At 34.2% G+C, this 14,185-nt stretch overlaps 1 protein-coding gene across 2 annotated transcripts; it reads left to right on the forward strand.

Moving 5' to 3' along the window:
• The first annotated feature begins 8,735 nt into the window (after nt 1-8,735).
• LOC142642165 (pentatricopeptide repeat-containing protein At5g09450, mitochondrial-like) lies at nt 8,736-12,877 on the forward strand. Of its 2 annotated transcripts, XM_075816520.1 has the most exons (3): nt 8,736-8,923; nt 8,999-9,302; nt 11,422-12,877. In XM_075816520.1, the coding sequence occupies exons 1-3, from the start codon at nt 8,883-8,885 to the stop codon at nt 12,319-12,321; spliced, it is 1,245 nt and encodes a 414-aa protein (XP_075672635.1). In that variant the 5' UTR covers nt 8,736-8,882; the 3' UTR covers nt 12,322-12,877. The 2 variants fall into 2 exon arrangements, with proteins under 2 accessions (XP_075672635.1, XP_075672636.1); XM_075816521.1 differs by lacking the exon at nt 8,736-8,923 and having other exon boundaries at nt 9,169-9,302; nt 11,415-12,877.
• The last annotated feature ends 1,308 nt before the right edge of the window (nt 12,878-14,185 follow it).

The raw sequence follows: 14,185 nt of genomic DNA on the forward strand, positions 1-14,185 counted from the left end.
TTAACTATCATGCTACATACTTTAAATCAATTATTATAGTGTAATTGTGTGGTGAACTGAGATTATTGAAAAATAGTGTAGTCAATTCAAGATGATCAATCTCCTAAACTTAAGAGAGGAAATAGACATGTTTTGGTTGTTTTTGCTTAATTCTCATTAATGCATTCAATGCACATAAATAGTCAAGGATGAGATAACATCATCAATAAATCTTAAAACATAGGAACTAATCATATCCTAAAACATAGGAATTAAATTAAATATAAACAAATAACAATACTAATCTATCTAGAAAGATTTATTCTATCACTAAACTAATTCAAATAATTTATCCAACACCTGTGTCATCATATTCCTCCCCCCTTCAAAATGAATCTTGTCTTCAAGATTCCAAAATATGAAAATAGATGCTTGCCCACACCATATCTTTCTTCCCCAATTGGAGAAAACTCGACCTCGAATCTTAAAGAGTTGAAGGATATGAATTCGAACCATGGATACTTGCACCAATTCCTTAATCATTTGTGTGAACTGAAAAGCCTTGATTTTCACATCCTTGAACTCATTGGGAATGACAAATTCAATGGGTGAAATTAGACTAGGCTTATACGAAATCACAAGAAGATCTCTTTGATTTATCTTTTCCACTTCACTAATCCTTTGATCTTCAAAGGTGATTTTTTTGGCAAGTACTCCCTCCAACGTACCTTCTAAAAATTGTTGGTGGTTCTTTGATCACCAACACTTGAATTGTTAGTTTTTGAATATTTGATTCTTGAGCGGGCTGGACAAGATTTTTGAATGATTTTTTCATAAGAGCCTCCATTGATACTTCATTGATTGGTATTCGAAATTGATCTTGAAGGGCGCATATGAACTCCACCCAATCTGTGCATAATCTCGTTGCCTCTAAGGTTTGAAACCAATCATGTGCCTCTCCTTCCATGTAATAAGAGGCAATGGAAACCATATCATGTGATGGTGTGTTGTTAAAAGTGAAGAATTTGTAGACCTTGAAAAGCCATGAAAAAGGGTCTCCACCTTTGAATTTTGGGATCTCCATAAATTTCCTTTGAGTCGTAGACATGATGGCTTGATGAGGTTTTTTTTATTTAATTTTATTTTATGTTGCACATGGAAACTTGTATGAATGGCTTGATGGGTATGCAGTGAGTTGGGTTTTAAATTATGGTGGGCATGATAATTATTTTTTTTTGGCTTATGGTATTTAGCGGATGGCTATAGGTTGATGTACACTGGGTTTGAAAATAATCTTGTGTATTGGCATTGGCTGAACGTGGGTTTTCGTGTTGAGAAGGGTGAGTTTGGTTGCTTGTTGAGATGCAGTAATATTTCAAATGAATCGAAATGCTCTGATACCAAATGTTGTGAATTGAGATAATTGAAAGATAGTGTAGTCAATTCAAGATGACCAATTTTCTAAACTTGAGAGAGGAAATAGACATTTTTTGGTTCTTTTTTTGCTTAATTCTCATTAATGCATTCAACGTACATAAATAGCCAAGGATGAGATAACCTCATCAACAAATCCTAAAACATAGAAAGTAATCCTATCCTAAGACATAGGAATTAAATTTAATATAAACAAATAATAATACTAATCTATCTAGGAAGATTTATTCTATAGCTAAACTAATTCAAATAATTTATCCAACACATGGGTCATAACAAATTGATCTAGTAACCTTTTCTTTTTAAGAGCAAATCAAATAAATTGGTTAACTTAAGTTACCGGGTTGTGTGAAAAGAAAAAGTAAAAGATTATTTTATCTAAAATGCATTCTAGAAATTAAATCAGTATTGGGAACAATAATTTAAATATTTAATTTTTCTTTAAAGATCTAAGTAGTAGATAATGTCATAATGCATGATCCAAAATTCATATTAATTATGTTTCATTTATAGACTTTCTTATGCCATAAACAAAATTTATTAACCAAGGAATGAACATTTCCATAGCAACAAATCATGCTAGAATAAAAAATAAAAATAAATGAGTAAAATGAAGCACATAGTTAAATATAAACAATATTAAATGAAGACATGGGAGCATAAAGTTTTCAATGGGAGAAGAAGTCAGAATATTATTTTACCATTAGTAAGTTGTAATGCAAGTTGATGAATTTTTCCCCTGTAATGTTCTTAATAGTGTGTAGTTCTCCCTCTGGGGCTATTACAAAAAATCTCGACTAATTAAGAATATTTTGAATGGTAAATCAAGGTTGCTTAACAAGACAAATGCAAAGTGACACATAAACTACTTAGAAAGCAATTAGAAGATACACATCTTGGAAATAATAAGTAAATCTAGTCTCGGCAACAAGAAAAAGAAAGGAAGATAGAATGACCCTTAAAGAAGGATAATCAAAATCATAATACATGTCTTAAATTCAATCTATGATCACTTCAGAAATATAAGAAATACCATAATGCGAATTTAAACCTAAAACTTATGTATTGAGCTAACTTTCCTTAGTTAAATACTAAGCTAGCAAGAGGGATGCATTTAGTAAAATGCATTCATTTGAACCCAATACTCTTTTGTGTGGAAAGGGAAGGATATATTTGTGGTTGTTCTTGAACTTTTGTGTGTGGAGGTGTGTCCAACACAAAGGTTGGTGCTATAGTTTGATCCTAAGAGGTTTTTCAGCCAAGGAACTGTTTTACACTGAGTTCTACTTTAGGTAGCAAAAATCAACCTTCAAGGGCAACACTTTCATGTCATTTTTTATAACTTAGGTGAGATTGTTCTTAAACTTAGCTATTTTCTTTGCCAAAGACTCTCTACATTCTCAAAAAAAGTTTCCAACAGAAGGAAAAGATGTAGAAGGTCATGAATAATATTGGTGATGAAATTTGCACAAAAGAAGAAAGGCGTAAATGTACTTTTAGTCCTTACATTTTGCACTTTTTTCATTTTGGTCCCTACATTTTATTTTTACCACTTTTAGTCCTTAAACCAATTAATGTGGGACAATTAAGTCCTTGAAGCACTACTCCATCAGCCAACTAATGGAGAAACTGACGTGAGCATTAAAATATTATTAAAAAAATTATTTACATTATTTAAATGCCAAAATAAAAAAAAAAATTAATTACTCAATTTTTTACAAGTTCTTCCCAAATCCGAGAAATAAACCCATCACCCAAACTAATATATGACAAACCCCGAATCTAAATCCAGCAACCAAATCGTTTAAAAAAAAAAATTCAGCAACCAAATCTAATCTCTATCAAATCCAGAAAAACAAGAAACAAATCAAAGAAACCAACTGTGCATGTCAAAGACAACAAGAGCAAATCCAAAATCAAACTTCACCTTCTCACAATCAAACCCAGAACAAGAGCAACAATACCCAGCAAACTTCATGTTCTCACAATCAAACCCACCACCACCATCGATTAAGAGCAAGTCAAACCTAATCAAACAAACCCATCTCTTAGCAACCAAACACAGCAACAAGTAACATAAAACTCAAACAAAAATTCTATGGTTTTTGGGTTTGGAGCAGATCCAACGGCATCATTTTCTGCCTCCTCAAATCCAACGAAATCGTTTCACACCACCAACCCTAACTCCACCAAAACAATGCCGTCAAACCCCACTATTTTTGCCTCCTCAGCCACTCCGTCTGCGCGTCGCCCGAACTCGCCGTCGATACCATATTCGAGACTCTTGAGAAGTAAAGCGAATCGGACTCCGAGGTGGGGACTGGATCGGGTGGGGCCGAGGCGGAGGAGGAGGAGTCAGGTTTGAAGATCGGGCGCTAGGAGCCAGGGTCAAGCTTGTCCTCGGACTTATGAGGTGAGTGGGACTCGGAGCCGAACTCATCCCACTCAGACGAGTCATAAGGAGTGGTGGGATCGGGGGGCGAGTCGTCGTCGTCGGATGAAGTGGCGTCTTTGAGATCGTCTTGAGAGAGAATGAAGACGAAAGGGCGAGCGGTGAGTGAGAGTAGAAAGAGAGAATTAGGAGAGAGAGTGAGTTTCTATTCTTTTGCTGGGTTTTTGTTCTTTGATTCGGTGGGGTTTGAGTAATTAATTAATTTTTTTTTAATTTTGGCATTTAAAAAATGTAAATAATTTTTTTAATAATATTTTAATACTCACGTCAGTTTCCTCGTTAGTTGGCTGACGAAATAGTGCTTCAAGGACTTAAATATCCCGTGTTAATTGGTTTAGGAACTAAAAATGGTAAAAATAAAATGTAGGGACCAAAATGGAAAAAGTGTAAAATGTAGGGACTAAAAGTGCATTTACGCCAAAAAGAAATTAAGGCTAATTTATAGAAAACCGAGAGGAAGATGATATTACCAAGAACAAATTCTTCAAGGATTGATTCTGTTATACAAGCAGCAAAGTATTCGATTGTAAGGTATGAACAAAAGTTCCTAATAAGTTCTACACCATCGTCTGAATAATCTGACAAGTTTAAGTCTTATTTTTGTGCAGTAGACAATAAATTCAAAGAGGTGACAATGTTTCCATCAATACAATATGAAACAGTCTTTATGTTGTGTGGAAGAGCATAAAGGTACAAAGATAAGTACCAAGATAAGCACCTTTGAAAAAAAGGAGAATTTTATCTTGAAAACCATGCATATTGAACCTCATAATATGAGCTCTATACCTAGTAACTAATATGGCCACAAATTATTTGGTCAAAGATATATAGTTATATAACTTTGTCAGAGTACTAGATGAAAATTACCTAGTTTCTATCTCAGCCCATGATTGAGCTTCCTGAGTTGGGATGACAATATGCGTTTTTGAATTAAATTTTGAACTATTACAAGATGTACACACAACTTGAATTGCATTCCCAAGTAATGCCAATCCTTTGGTCCAAATCAGACCATGATGGCAATTCATAAAAAAAGTGAGCAGCACCTTGGTTTTGATTCCTATAAGGGTGCTTTGAGATTAAGATCCGGGCATACTTCTTGACTCTCATCATACTTTCATTATAGCTTTCTCCCTAGATGGCACAAAAACATGTCAGATAGATACCAGAAAATTGCAAATTGGAAATTACATGAGTTAAGAGTCTCATACATCACTTGTTTATGATTATAAGTCACCTGAAATTCCAAAATCATCAAATTAAAGAACTAGAACAATGTCATTCAATCTATGAGATGCTAAACCTTCATATCACACGAGTTGTAAGCCTTGTACACACACACACACAAATTGCTTTGTTATCAGATTGAATCGGGAATAAGTTAAAAGAATATTTATTAAAAAAGAAAGAAAAACTTGTTGGTATTACTTGGACGAATATAAATACATACATATGCATGCATACAACTAAACCTCCATAGGATTAAAAAAATTAATTCATTAACATGAATTTTGATTGATCAAACAGTCACTATTACTTTGTAACTATTTGGATTTTTTTTTTTTTTCTGATAGATGATGAATTAACACTTATATGTAAGCCTCGTGAACACACACACATTATTTTGAGGACAACCTCTTCTTGGTTGTGCTTAGTACCTCATTAAAATTACTCTATTATCCAGGGTGGTCGATACCGTACCGGTACCGGCCGTACCGGCCGGTATGTACCGTACCGGTCAGTGCACCGGTACCGGTACACTTCTATTTTGTACCGAAAAAAATACCGGCCGTACCGGTCGCGTACCGGCCATACCGGCCAATACCGGGCGTACCGGCCGGTACAGAAAAAAACCTTTTTTTTTTTTTTTTTTTTAGTTTTGTAATTTTTGAATTTTTGTAAGGACATAATAATAACTTATTTACACTAACTTATTAGTATTATTTGTTTTCTTAGTATGCAATGAACAACTAAGCTTTCTATTTTTTATATTGTGTTTTTTTTTTTCCTTTTAATTAATACTAAAGTTTAAAACTATGAATAATTTGTTCTGAATTGAGGTAATATTTTATGATAAACTTTTATATTTACTATAATATAAGTGAAATATTATATGCTTATAACCATGGTTTTAGAGATTTTAGTGTGTGTATAATATATATATATATATATATATATATATATATATATATATATATATATATATATATAAAATAGCGGTAAACCCGAAACGGTACACCGGTATTGACCGGTATCCGAAATATATCGTACCCGTGGCCAAACCGGTACAGCCTCCGGTACGGTATTGACTTCCTTGCTATTATCAGATTAAATCAAGAATCACTTAAAGAATATTTGTCCAAAGCAAGAACAATGTGTTGGTATTTCTTTGCAAGAATATACATACATGTATACTTACATACAACTAAACCTCCATAGGATTAAAAATTAATTCATTATACCTTGAATTGTATTAGATGGGTGGGGATGGGGATAAGCAAGTAGTGAGCCCAATTAGGATTATTGGTGAGGAACCGACTCTTGTTGAGATTCTTGAAGAAGTCCTTATTGGGGTCGACATCCAGGTATACATATATCTTAAAAGTCCCTCTCCATTAGCTCATACTCCCGCAAAAATTTCTCTGGGTCGAAAAAGACATCTAAGAGATCAGGTTCCAAGGCCTACACTTCATAAGTCATGGATTAATCGCCATTGGTAGCAAATCATGAAGCAAGATTGTTATAATGTATATACTTGTTGAGAGCTAAAACTGTTGAAATGGGAGCTTAGAGCTATAAAAAAAGCAAAGACTACGGGTCCAGAAATATTTTTTTCTTTGTTTCTTTCTTGGATGGAGTTTCTTGGGGGAGTTTGGAGTTCAATCTCTTGGGAAGTGAGGAAGGTAGTTAGGTTGGTTTGTGGGAGTGGGAAAAATGTTGGTTTGTATGATTAGTTTGGTTGGTTTTATAATGCAATCTCAACTGTCAACATCACAACATTTAGCTGCATCCCACCATATCTAGTCGACTCTAGAGTAAGGCCCCAAATTTTGTTTTTTTTATAGACCATCATTTTTATTTCTCGAAATTGAAGGAATTTCGAGGGATAAGGGGGAAGGTTGCACCTATATTATATTAAAAAGATTAATATTATATATATATATATATATATAATACATTAATGTAAAATAACAATTAAAATTTATATTAATTTCAAATTATTTTCAATTTTTGTATATATACAATTATCTATTTTACGAGTAATTATTCCGGAGCAATACTCCATTCCCTCAAGAACAGTGGACCTTACTAATTATTCAAGGTCGACTTCCATAGTACCTCTTTTCACTAGTCATCATCATAGTTAAATGAATTTTAATAAATCGGCCCATTGTGACTTCAAGGAATGGTTTTCGAATCTAGGTTTCTAGGGTTTGTGGTGAATCTAGAGGAATTTTGGATTTTTCAAAGGTTGTTACGATGGTGAGGGAAAAAAAAACTAGTCTCTGTTAGAGTATTTGTTGGTTTTATTTTCTTTTAAATTTAGTTTTGCTAGCTAAGTAATGCTTTTTTTTTTTTTGATGAATGAAAGGGGGGGGGGGGGGGGGGGGGGGCGAGGGTGACCATTGTGACACACCCCTTTGGGCGTGACCATTGTGTCACACATAAGGTCACTCTCCGCTAAAGAATGTTGGATTGAGCCATAGTTACTGTAATTAGAGGTGACCACAGACCTTACCCTAGCTTCACGAGAGAGTTAGAAGTTTAGGCTAGTTGCAGGCAAAAATCCCACAGTTCGCTCAATGGGAACTAAACATGGGACCTGGTGCTCCTACGTTCACACCAAGACCGCTAGGCCACCTCTCTCGGTGGTGCTAGCTAAGTAATGCTTGTAGATAAGATGTTTGGTTGATGTAATTCTAAAAATTTGTTGATATCTTTCCTTTAAATTTGGTTTATTTTTCCTTTAGACAGTGATTAACAATGTAATTTTGAGTGATTTTAGACACTTTTTACTCGTTTTGTAATGTATATGTGATTTTGTTTTTGTTATAATGTGTTTTGTTCTAAGTTTTTTTTCCCCAAGATTTTAGCCATTAGATTTTCCTAAGACAAATAGTGATGACGGAAGAGTATTTTTGTTTTTTAACTTTGAGTGTAGAGTCCAACTCACGTGTGGTGTATGTTCTTGCGTTTTCCATCAAACTTAGTAGCAAAACAAGTGATAAGGGATTAAGTATTACAAAGTTTTCAATTTAAGGGGTTGATTATGCGTTTTAATAGTTCAAGGAGCAAAAGTGTAAAATGAGTATAATTTAGAATATAAAAGTGTAATTTTTCCTTATTTTTATTCTTACAAACATCGAATGTATGTTTTCTCACTCTTCCTCTCATAATTTTATTTCAAATATTGAAAAGTTTTGTGTTGTTCAATTAAAATAACATGTGCATGTTCTATATTCAGTATGTCTAGTCTAAAATACTATTGCAAATTAATTACAATAAGTTTAGATAAAGAAAATAATAAATTCAAACTCCTAGGTCACATTCAAATTCTTTCATTTTCATTACTTTTTATACTAGATTAGCTTTTCATAATTAAATGCATTTAAAAAAAAAATCTACATATACTTTAGACATTTACATAGATGATAAATATGAAGAAATACATAATAAACTTTTGGCAAAAATATTATTTCACAAAAAATATTTTTTTATCCTTAAAATTTTTTAAAAAAATTGTTTTTCGTCTATAAAATATTGAAAAGTTTGTTTTTAATATTTAAACTGTTGAAAATATTTTTATTTTTATTTCGAAACTATTGAAAAACAATTTTAAATTCAGGAATGAAAATAAAATTTAGAGACCCTAAATTTTCTAACAAGAAACAAACCGGTAAAAACCCTTGTATCCGATCCAAAACCCCCACCCAACCGGGTATTTGCCATCAATCGCTCGGTCACTCAGTCACTCAGCTGCAAAAATGCAGGTGTAAACCAAACAGCTCAGCCAGCAATGGCGTCTCGCACTCGCTCCATTTTACTGCCTCTCATTCGGTAAAAGCATACTCTTAAGTTATTTCTCTTTTTGGTATAAATACTGTAATTCTCATAAACCCGAGAATATCGCAGAAATGGCGGATTCAACATCGTCCACGAAAATTCTCAGTCACTCTCGCTCTTCAACAGAACCAGCTACCTCTCTCGGTTGCTCTGCTCGATTACTCTGAAAGGTGATTCTTTGACGAGTTCTCGAGTAAACGACGACGACGACGACGACCTGCGGAGTAGAATCTTCAGGCTTAGACTCGCCAAGCGGAGCGTCACTAATGTTATCCAAAGATGGCTCGGTGAAGGCAATCAGATTTCCATCTCCGACCTCCGCCACATCTCCAAGGACCTCAGGAAGTCCCATCGTTACAAACACGCTCTCGAGGTTCGCTTTTTTTTTTTTTTTTTTTTTTTTTTTTTTTTTTTTTTTTCTCTGATATGATTTTATTTGAGCTGTTTGGTTTCAGAGAAAATAATGATGGAAAATTTTAATGAATTTTATAAGTAAATGTGAAATTTAAAGGAAAATTCTGGTGATTTTTGAAAGGCATTGTATTTAGTGTTATATTGAGATTTCTTTTGTGGGTACTTGTTTTTGTGGATATTTTTTTGGGTTTTTGCCATTGCTTTGTACAAATTTTGCTTCATTTTGGTTTCTAGGTAGATATACATATAGCTTAGTTGGATGTGTTTAAATCAAAATCTTAAACATTCATTGGCGCCTCAAAGTATTCCTCATGATAATTGGTGCCTACTAATTGTCCAATTGATGGATGTGATTATCAATTAATATATAAAATCAATTTACTAAAAAAATGATATATAAAAATCAATATAATTGAGATTTAATGTGCAAGTAAAGCATGGCATAATATTGATATTTAAGTTGCCTTGTTTGTTTTATATTTTTTACTTGTAGTGTTGGTGTTTTTATGTAATTCATCTTCTTAATTCAGAACATGTGCATGAGTAAAGGTTTGAAAACATTCAAAGAGGCTCACTTTTGAGGAAGGAAATATGAAGAGCCAATACACTATTATTATTATTATTATCAAGCCATATCTCAAACATTCTTCCACATGCATTGACATTGGTAACTTGAAAATTCATTGACAAAGATAACTAGCTATGTTGCAGAGATTTACAAAACTAAATGAAAAAATTCTAATGATAAAAACTTTGAAGAACCCGAAAAGTTTAGAAAACAAACGAGTATGCTTCAACAAATGGCAAACATACTGGTGATGAGGATGCAATGGTAGTGGCAGCTTCAATTCATAGGCCATAAACCTACAGCTTGGGCTCTCTCTCTCTCATCCTCAAGTCATCAGAATGAAGGGCTTGGCAGAAAGTTCATAAAGGGGGATGGCTGCCACCATGTCAAACTAGCATGGGACATTTTGTCAATTCATAATCTATTTATTTTATTTTTATTTTGAAGAACTGAAAAAGACCCTTCCCAAATAGCATTTAAATCTGGGCTTTTTCCAAAATGCACATTTCAGCTTTTTGAAGGTGCTAAAAGCTCTTTACAAAATTTTCCAAACAACTTCCTTTTGCTTGAAAATATATTTTTGGCCTTGGAAAGCTCTTTTTGCCCCCTCAAAACACTACCAAATGAGGCCATAAAATATAGGGTGAGATGGGTAGAGATTTCTTATAGAAAAATGCAAAAAGTCACAGTTTGAACTGCAGCATAGCTAAGAAGCTTATCCTGAAATGAGAGTTCAAATTTTGGGTTGAGGGTTTCCTAATCCTTTATATTCTCCTGAACAGGTCACATTGTTTACAGAAGCTTCAAAACTTATTCTTTTATTTATTTTCTTTTGGTTCCTACTTATCCAAAAAAAAAAAGTCTTTTGGTTCCCTGTCTCTCTCTCTCTCTCTCTCTCTCTCTCTCGTTGATTTATTCCAAACCAAATGGCAAAGTTTCTCTCCTCACTGAAAACCTAATGCTCCATCTGCAGTTGAAGTGATCAACAAAATGTTAATGGGCATGCTATAAGGGTTTCTTATGTGACAGTTGGAGGCATGAACAAGACCAACAATCTAATTGCTTATCTTATGGGATATCTTGGGCACATTAAAGAATATATATTGATGAAATTTGTGAAGATTCTTTTCTTTTCCCCTTAGTGTCATTGTGTTTTCGATTGTTTGTAGTTCAGATAAACCATGAGTCAAATTATCTTGATTCCTTGATAACCTAGACGTTCATGCTAGAGTTATGTGATATTTTAACATTATAATAGATTATGATGGAGCACTTGATTATCTTGCACAATTTAATTCCTTTCTTATCCAATATATGTAACATAATTTGCGGGCAATCAAATGATAGAATTTTCTGGGAAGAGTTCTAGAACATCTGTTAAGCAAATGTTTTAGCCTTCCTCTGAGGTACCTGCTGAATACATAATTGCTGATGTAATGGTACCTATCAAAAAACAGATAATTGTCAATGTAATGGTAAATCCTGTTGTATAACTGATTTTAGCTTGCAGATATCAGAATGGATGGTTAGCCATGAAGAATATGAATTATCAGGCTCTGATTATGCAGTCCGCATTGACTTGATGACAAAAGTTTTTGGCCTTGATAGTGCAGAACGCTACTTTGAAGGCCTACCTCCTTCTGCAAAAACAAGTGAAACATACACTGCTCTGCTCCACTCTTATGCTGGGGCAAAATTGACTGAGAAGGCCGAGGAACTTTATGAAAGGATAAAGAAATCAAACCTTTCCTTCAATGCCCTTACATACAATGAGATGATGACATTATACATGTCAGTTGGGCATGTTGAGAAGGTTTCATTGGTTGTTGAAGAACTTAAACGACAGAAGGTTGCGCCAGATATCTTCACTTACAATCTATGGATAAGTTCATGTGCTGCAACTCTAAACATCGATGAAGTTAGAAGGATTATGGAGGAAATGAGCCAAGATTCAGGTTCTAATGAAGATTGGGTGAGATACATTAACCTTACCAATATATATATTACTACAGGTCATCTTGTGAATGCAGAGTCTAACACTCTAGTTGAAGCTGAGAAAGGTATTACACAAAGGGAATGGATAGCATATGATTTCCTTATTATATTGTATGCTAGTTTAGGAAACAAAGATAAAATTGATCAGATATGGAAATCCTTGAGAATGACCAAACAGAAAATGACCAGCAGAAACTATATTTGCATTCTTTCTTCATATCTGATTCTTGGGCATTTGAAAGAAGTAGGAGAAGTTATTGATCAGTGGAAGCAATCAACTACTACAGATTTTGATGTTTCTTCTTGTAGTAGGCTTTTGGATGCATTTGCAAATGTCGGTTTGACTGAAATAGCCCACAATTTTCATCTGCTCCTGGTTCAGAAAAACTCGGACCCAACTAGTGGATCGAAATAGGAGCTAGAGTTTGGTGTTCTCTGCAAACAATACTTAAGGGAGCAATTTATTGTGTTTGGACATCTCTTTTGATAAGTCGTTTGGACATCTCAGAAAGGAAATAAGACTTGTAAGCTTGCTGCATCCATATGTTCAGCATTCCGGTATTGCTGCGGTTTCGCTGTGTCCATACCATTAAAATGTAAACACGAGGGCTTCTTAAGTGTCAGATTTGTGTTTTTTATTTTTTTTTATTTTTAACTTCCTAATCTTTCTAGCTTGGATCTAAGATACTTTCTTGGCTGGCTAATGTAATCATTACTGCTAGTGTTCTAAATTGGTGCAAATCTTGTAGTTTTGCAATTTTGAAGCCAGTTTGAACTCAGGGCTGAGGATGGGGTTCAAAAATAAACTTGGATAAAGTCCTTGCTGTACCAAATCTAGAATGATTATGCTTGACAATTAGGCTTGTTATCTTGCATAGTCTGAAACAATTCTATGATGATTAAGAATTGCAAGCTCATTTGAGTTTAAAAATATTTATCAAATAAATGTGTAACCTTTCTAGATTCTTGTCATGATTGGAGACCTGTAAGAGAAGGTTTCATACTTCATTTACATTATAATTCTTATTATATTAAATACTACTATTAGCCAGTTTCATAGTGCGCACTGGTTTAGATGGTGAAATTTATGAAAAATGATGGTTGAGATTGTGGAAGTGGCTACATGTACTTTGATTCTTGATAAATGTATTCATATATTCATGTTTTTGCCAGAGAAATTTGGTCTTTATTTGATCAATGACTAAAATTAAGGTGAATTATAGAGGTTCTGTTTAATGTAAAGTGCAGTATGAAAATTTTCTATGCTTTTTACCTGCTTCTATCTGAAACTGATTAGCTTCTTTCCATTTAGGCTTCCTGGTGTGCATTAGTTACGGGTGTGTGCCCCCACACTTTTTTTTCTTTGAATCTAGAACTTGTGTTCTATTTTGTTCTTCTGGTTGTTGACATTTTGTTACTTTGTAGTTTTCCTTCCATTGGGTACTTGGTTGCTTGGCATACTTCTTGGAGCACAAACCACAAAGTCCTTAACATTAAATCTGTTCTGCTCGACCCATGAGGTGTATTAAGGAGACATCTTGTGTGTTGGTATGATGTAGTTCTAGTTGTTTTTTTTTTTTTTTTTTTTTTTCCAATTAACTCTAAGCTTCGACATACTTGTCTCGTGCCCAACTCAGGATCAAAGCTACCTATTCGGTGGCTGGTGAGTACGATCTCTAGTGGTGTCATTGCTTCACTCCCAAATTCCAGAAGAAAAGGGATTTCCCTTGTTGGACTTAGGGCAGTGGTCCTATATGCCCATTAGCACATTTGGTAGTTCCTCCGGCCATAATACTTTGAAGTTCCCCAGTCAAGTCTTAATTCATCTTCAACAATGTCATGTTGGTCACCTTGCTTGTTTCCTTGTGGCTGATCAGTAGATATGATTCTTAATTTCAAGCTATGAACCAATTGCCTGGAACTTATTGTTGTCTAATTGCTTCCCCCATTCTTGGAATTAATACAAGTGGGATTCCAAACCATACGATGGACTTTTCATTTAAAATCCTTGGACTGTGTGTGGGTTGGGCTAGGTGGGTTATACAAAATCCTTTATCCTTGGACTGGGCGTGGGTTGGGCTAGGTGGGTTATGGGAAATTTTCAACAAATCTGTCATTCTATCATTGGTGGGTTGAAAAAAATTCCCAACTACCACCAATCCACTAACTTCCAAAAACAGTGGGTTAATTGAAAATTTGGACTGTTTCGAGTTGGCAGATTGGACAAGTTCGGCAGGTTAGTTTTAGTGGGTGTTTGACATTAAATTATAAGTCAGTTT

Source organism: Castanea sativa, chromosome 7 (genome assembly GCF_040712315.1).
Source record: "Castanea sativa cultivar Marrone di Chiusa Pesio chromosome 7, ASM4071231v1".
NCBI lineage: Eukaryota > Viridiplantae > Streptophyta > Magnoliopsida > Fagales > Fagaceae > Castanea > Castanea sativa.

What these genes read in the sequence shown, in the direction of transcription:
- LOC142642165 (XM_075816520.1), top strand. Translation starts at nt 8,883, where the DNA reads ATGGCGTCTCGCACTCGCTCCATTTTACTGCCTCTCATTCG. An exon ending in ATTTTACTGCCTCTCATTCG is followed by an intron (nt 8,924 to 8,998) that starts GTAAAAGCATAC and finishes AGAATATCGCAG; the next exon opens with AAATGGCGGATTCAACATCG. An exon ending in GTTACAAACACGCTCTCGAG is followed by an intron (nt 9,303 to 11,421) that starts GTTCGCTTTTTT and finishes TTTAGCTTGCAG; the next exon opens with ATATCAGAATGGATGGTTAG.